General features: G+C 34.7%; 1 protein-coding gene across 1 annotated transcript; it reads right to left on the bottom strand.

Annotated features, from left to right (window-relative positions):
• Window positions 1-3,460: 3,460 nt before the first annotated feature.
• On the bottom strand, window positions 3,461-5,124 carry LOC108738841 (mitochondrial import inner membrane translocase subunit Tim29-like). Its single transcript, XM_018472441.1, has 2 exons — window positions 4,866-5,124; window positions 3,461-3,911 (listed from the first exon to the last, which is right to left on the bottom strand). The coding sequence occupies exons 1-2, from the start codon at window positions 5,109-5,111 to the stop codon at window positions 3,486-3,488; spliced, it is 672 nt and encodes a 223-aa protein (XP_018327943.1). The 5' UTR covers window positions 5,112-5,124; the 3' UTR covers window positions 3,461-3,485.
• Between the last annotated feature and the right edge of the window lie 1,296 nt (window positions 5,125-6,420).

Raw genomic sequence — 6,420 nt, 5'->3', positions numbered from 1 at the left:
AATTATGACAAGAAACAGCAATGATTAATGTTAACAAAAAAAAACTGTTAAAAAGTTACTTAACTGTACGCATGGTGCTCTCTTACGACTGTTATCTAATTGTTTTGTAACTAATGGGTTATATAAAAAGTAATTATCATATTATTTTCCGGTCTTTTCAGTCTTTTTAACGCTTTGTTATAAAAAAGCCGATTCACATAAGTACATGTATGGATCCAATATAAGAATCAATGTTTATACATTCTAATTATTAAAAGTTTATTTTACATTATAGTTGTCGCTCTAACCAATGTTGTTATAACCACTGTATCTAATTACTTCAAAACAGAAATAATAGACTAAAGATTTTATTAATACGTAGCAATTATAATAACCAAAATCCTTTATCAGAGTAGAAGTTGTGCTGCAATTGCTAGGTAAATATCCTCAGTGTCTGAAATTTTATTTCTCACTGTTATAGTTCAGCTTTTCCATAATTGAGATTTCGAATTGTTTGTGTAATCTTTATGAAAATATTAACAAGTTAATTTACTCAACGTAACGCTTGTTGCGAAATCTAGTAATGTTTTCAAATTGATTCGTTGTCCTTGAGTTAAATGTAATTATTGCCAGTAGAATCTTAATTAACGGTTCAAAGGTTAAGCCATTTATACTTGCACGTTGTGAAATTCAGTAAAAGACTAAATAACGTTAAAATTGTTTTACTGTTTCGAACATATTTGTTACAATTGTTTCGTTCTTTCGAATATCCTCAGATCTACTACGTATTAGAAACTGTTTAATTATACATTTTTTCATTTGTTTTGCGATACGTCAGTATTACCGTCATTTTTAAATGCAATTACAACGGCATGACAGTAGGTGGTATTGGAATATAATTAAATAATAAAGAAATCGTTGTACGCGTGAAGACGAGTTTTTGTACAGTTTTTGTATATAAGAAATCGTTGCAATGTTCATTCGAGGCATGCCGACCAGACCGGAATATTGAATAGGAGGCTGGTGGTCTTGGTGTACATGATTCAGGAAGCAAAGCCAACGCTGATTAGGATGCATCTGAGGTCCGTCTTATTGAATCCTGACCAGAGAGAGGAGTGCAACGGTAGCAGAAGCGCATATGTATTTGTATGCGCGTGCGTCTGTTTGAATGCTTGTGCTACGGATTCTCGTGCAAACACACACACACACATACACGTTTGCATAAGGACGGGCACGAGAGCTTGCTTGATTGAAACATTAAACTACTGTTATTAAGGCCTCGTCGATGGCACTTACTAAGATTAGCTTAATGTTGCAGTAAGGTCGGTATTACGTACACACACAAGTACTGTGCACACAACGTATCTGCATGTCCTACATATTAAATGGTAACTAGATATAAATAGGATTCGGAATTCTAAAGGATTTGTTATGCACATATTAAATACAATGCTTTTCAGAGTTTATAAGCAAAACTGCAGTAATGTTTAGTGATACAGAAAACGAATTCAGATTATTGTAGCGAGCACGAGCGTGTCTGTGTGCGATCGGGCACACGTGTGCATGAACGGCTTATCGATTCGCCGACTAGCCGCGGGCGCCTTTCTTCATGCGCGCCGTATTTGTAAATGTGTGTGTGTCGTACCTGCGTTCTGGGAAAGCAGTTAAACAGTTCAAAGAAAAAAGAAACTATCCGGATGTTTCTAGAAGGTTTCAGAAAGTAAACAAAAGAGTATTTAAAGGAAGAGACGATCGCCGAGATAATCAGAAATAAATTGGCAGTGATAGCAGTGAAATAAATAGCGCAGTGAATCGTGATATATCAACAGTAGTCTAAATAAATAGAAAAAATCATAACCTAAGTTTAGTAATAATTTAATAGTGTTTTTAAGTTCTTGAATAACTAGTGTAAATAAACAGTTTTTGTTGTTATCACTCTTAAAAGTTAATTTTTTTAAATCCACGAACATTACATTATACATTTGTAGCTACTGACCACACAGAAAGTTATGACAGGACCAGGCTTGACCAAAGATTTTCCAATATTTTACTAAGTATGACAAGGAGATATCCGCTTTGTTTTTATTTATATTCACTGTTGTAATCACTCAGTCGGAAAGAACCGTTAGTTGGTTGTTTCCCGAACAATTGCACAAAAATGAAGGAAACATTTCCATTTCGTTATGTAGATAATTTCGAGCCAAAGACATCGGTTTCATGAGTAAAAGTTGAATCAAAATAAGGGACGAAATTACGCTTTTAGCTTTTAGCGGCGTGACACGAGCAAATGGATAAAACGAACGGACTCAAATGGTATACTGTACAATCATTATTGCTATTACTACCCGTGGCGCGAGTCCTATTAAGGTAATATAGTACAGTAGACTATTCCATGCAATCTCGATACGCACGAGAAGCAAATAAGGAGTTTTCGAGGAATTGCACTTTTTCGAGCGTATTTTTGTATGCAAGAAAGTATTGAATTTTTAAATATATCAAAGGTGGTCCCATTTAAATTCGAAGAATATATTCCACTTCTAAGGGCGAAAAATTAAGGGATAATTCGTGTTTTAGACTTTTGAGTTATAGATTGTATCCATATATCTATAGGCAAAGTTTTGTAATCGGTTTTTATAAATTATAGTTATAATTACTTATTAAGAATATTTTTGTATGTGACACTTGAGGGTTTGAGGGGGTTTCACTTCATAGTAAGTAAGTAGCCCATCGGCTCCTTTTAAATTGGCAATATCAAAGCCTAGTTATGTTGAGCTGCTATGCTTCATTGATTGCTTTTTTTAGATTACCGTGTTATCTCATTCATTATTTACTTTCTTGATTTCGGAAAAATTGTTCTTCCTATCGACAGGAAAGATTTGCCCGTAGGGGTGAAGCTGTGGAAAAGAAAGCTGGCCGTTCTGAAAAACTGTCCTTCATGTCAACTAAAAAGATTTACCTATACGAGCGAAGCTATGGAAAAGAAAGCTGGCCGTTTGGAATGATTATCCTTCATGTTAACTAGAAAGATTTTCCCATATAGATGAGGTTATGGAAAAGAAGATTGGCCGTTTGCAATGATTATCCTTCATGTCACCTAAAAAGATTTGCCCCGTACGGGTGAAGCTATGAAAAGGAAAGCTGGTAGTTCGAATATATTGTCCTTCATGTCAACTAGAAAGATTTGCCCGTAGAGGTGAAGCTATAGAAAAGAAAGCTGGCCGTGCGGAAAAATTGTCCGTCATGTCAATTAGAAAGATTTGCCCATTTAGGCGAAGCTATGGAAAATAGAACTGGCCGTTATCATTCATGTCAACTAGAAAGATTTGCTCATTAGGGCGAAGGTATGGAAAAGAAGGCTGACCGTTCGGAAAGATTGTCCTTCATGTCAACTGGAAAGACTTTCCCAGGCTGAACTAATCGGTACTAATATTTCGCTGCTGGTAAATGAAAGGGTCATTGGATACTAAATATTTAATTTATTTGTACAAAGTCAATTGGCTTTTTAACTAAAGCGCCACATCGTAATCATCCATTATATAGTTCAAAACCCACCAATTATTCATAAATCCGAAATCCAATACACGTATTTTAGGAAACGTGTAAGGAAACTTGAAGTATTTAATTTCTTTTCCAAAATATCTGTAATTCTCCTCATCAATTGTCCACATAAAGGAAGCAAGCAGTAAATTAAGTCTTCTAATTAGACCTTTCTGATGACATTGTTGGATAAATTTTACGTAATTCTCAGCTTGAGGTTTCCTTAGCGATTTGGGTAAAAGGGCTATATCGTTGGCCGAATTTAGTACAGCACTCCAGTAATGTCTTTCGTCAGGGTTGATTTTGTATACTTGCCACGCAGCAGCACTAAGGAGGGCTATATAAATGGACTGAAAAGGGTGGTCCCTTATGTCCTTTATTACATCAATTCCAACCTACGAGTAAAAGAAATGTTGTATGTTGTAAAGAAGAAATAGCTTTTTCAATTTTTATGTATTTATAGTATTTATAAATTACGGAAGAAGGTCACAACATGAGCTGCTGGAATTGAATAGGTGAATTATGGAAATAGTAGGAGTAATTTTCACTAGATGAAAATTCATATTGAAAGTGAAACTTAGCCGTTATTGTTAATACTACTCGATTGACTTTGTGGCCAAAAGTGCAAGTTTGCTACAACGATCCTATATGTGGGATGTTGGTGCTTCAGGAACCGAGAAGGTCAAAAGTTAAAGGAGTTAAGTTAAGATGTCAAAGCTGCCATGAACTCATGTCATATTGAGGGCTAATATGGTTGGAGGAGGGCAGTGCAGGTAAAAAATTAAAAACATATTGGAAAAGAAAGTAACCTAACCTTACCTATTCTAGAATACGTCAATTTCTTTTCCAATGAACAATGAACACATGTCAGTAATTCGACCCATCGCGGGATTTTAGCAATTTTTGATTGTCGGGATTTTAGACAGTCCAGATTTTGACTATCGAATTTATGACAGTCGGAATTTTGAAGCCACGGAATTTTATGTACTAACAACACTTGTGGTTTTCATTACAGTCTAATATAAATGTTATCAGTTAATATAATGAGAGTTGAAGGTAACTTTGACTTCTTGGGATCCAGCATCCCAGTTCCCTACCAAACTATTCCTTAAGCTTCCCCTGCACTTCCACATAGGTTAAGAAACAGTCTCCTATCAGCCAGGGCACTTACGCAAGGAGCTTTATATTAAAAAATAAATACTATTGAAAATCTGTGTATTTCGAAAGGATTGACCAACATTACCTTAATGATGTGACAAGTATACCTAACAGTATTCCACTTTAAGAACAAAAAGTCACGTGAACTCTTTTAATCCAAAATTCCTATTTGTAGATATTCAGAATCTAACCTGTGTATATTCCTTGTATGTAGTTTTCCAATAGATAATCCACTTTTCAACAACCGTCCCCTTGGAAGTCTCATCCAGTTCTTTACCAATATCTTGAAGGGTCACGCCGGCCCTATGAGCGGTAGCTTTCAATTTTTGTCCAATTTTTGAGCATGTGTTCAAACTCACTTCAAGGGCTAGCTTGTAAAATTTCAGCGCCGCTGGCTTACTAATATAATAAAAACGGTTCATTAAAAAAATTGACATGTCAAACAGTTCATCATAGATGTCAAAAATGGTTATGTAATTTCTCATGACAGCAAACATTTTATTAATCAGGTGGTTCATCTTTCTCCATTAATTTTATTCTAGATTTTGGTTTGAATTTGTTCTTCAAGTAGGAAGAACCCTCTTCAGTTATTACTCCCTTAGTAGTTTTCAAAATTCTAGACCTTTTTTTATAATTTTCATTTTGACGAAGCAGTTTCTACTTTGAAAGCAAAATGTATTCTATCTAACTTGCATCTCAAGATATTTCTATTTATTATTGACGAAAACCATCTATTCAGAAGTAGTGGTGACATATTCAATATAAATCAACCATGTTACCAGTGGGGATGCTGCTAGTTAACAACGCAACCGTGAAGCAGACCCATTGAAGAAATAGAAGCCTTCTACTTTGACCGCGAAAGCCACATAACTACAGTTGAGAAGGCTCCTTAATAATTACATATCCTAAAAGTTTTGTAAGTAGGATTTCTACATATGTCTTAGATATAAACTTGAATAAACATACTTACCATTTGAGATTTATAGCGCTCATCAAGACAGGGGTTATAAACAGAAATTAATAAAATGTTGATAAAATAAAACTAAAAACACTAAAAAGTCAATAAAAAATTTGAAGGTCAGTTTACCGATGTACCACTCAATATACTACGTAATTCTCTTTACAGTCACTTCGTATTTTATGGCTGCAATTTTGATTTTATATAAGCAAAATTTAACCTATAACCATCGAATGGTTTAGACAAATCGGTTGACCCCGCACTGATTAAAATCCGTCCAGCTGTTTGGATGCTTCGAGGGAATAAGGAATCCCACATACATTATGTTAATATGCTTACTTGGTGAGCTTGTAAACTAACTGATGGATATTTGTGAATATAGAAGCAGTCCAAATGTCTGATTTGATATATATTCTTAGGATTATACGAAGTGACTGTAGTGTAACCTTATGATTCTAAGTGTATCCGACAAACGATACATCAAAAAATAGAACGATAAGCATAGTGAATCGGCTCTAGATGTATATCTGGATTATTTTTTGAGGGTATATTGGTACTAATGAGATATGTTAATCTTGAAAATTTTAAACCTTTATCTATTTTGTTTTTTGAATAAATCTCAAAAACCGAAAAATAAGAGAATAGATAGAGGTCTAAAATTTTCAGAATTAATGTATCCCTTTAGTACCAATATACCCTCGAAATAATCTGGGTATTCTCTGGAGCCGGTTCACTATGCTTATCATCCTATGGCCTTTCCCCCAAAAACCAGTACTCGATACGTTGAA

This window comes from Agrilus planipennis, unplaced genomic scaffold (assembly GCF_000699045.2).
Source record: "Agrilus planipennis isolate EAB-ADULT unplaced genomic scaffold, Apla_2.0 scaffold150, whole genome shotgun sequence".
Lineage (NCBI taxonomy): Eukaryota > Metazoa > Arthropoda > Insecta > Coleoptera > Buprestidae > Agrilus > Agrilus planipennis.
Note: the sequence above shows the minus strand (reverse complement) of the source record. Positions and strands in the feature narration are given on the sequence as shown.

Excerpts from the sequence above, each read along its gene's own strand:
- LOC108738841 (XM_018472441.1), bottom strand. The coding sequence starts at position 5,111 with ATGTCAATTTTTTTAATGAACCGTTTTTATTATATTAGTAAGCCAGCG. Across the intron at positions 3,912-4,865 it reads CATACAAGGAATATACACAG|GTTGGAATTGATGTAATAAA; the intron begins GTTAGATTCTGA and ends TTTTACTCGTAG.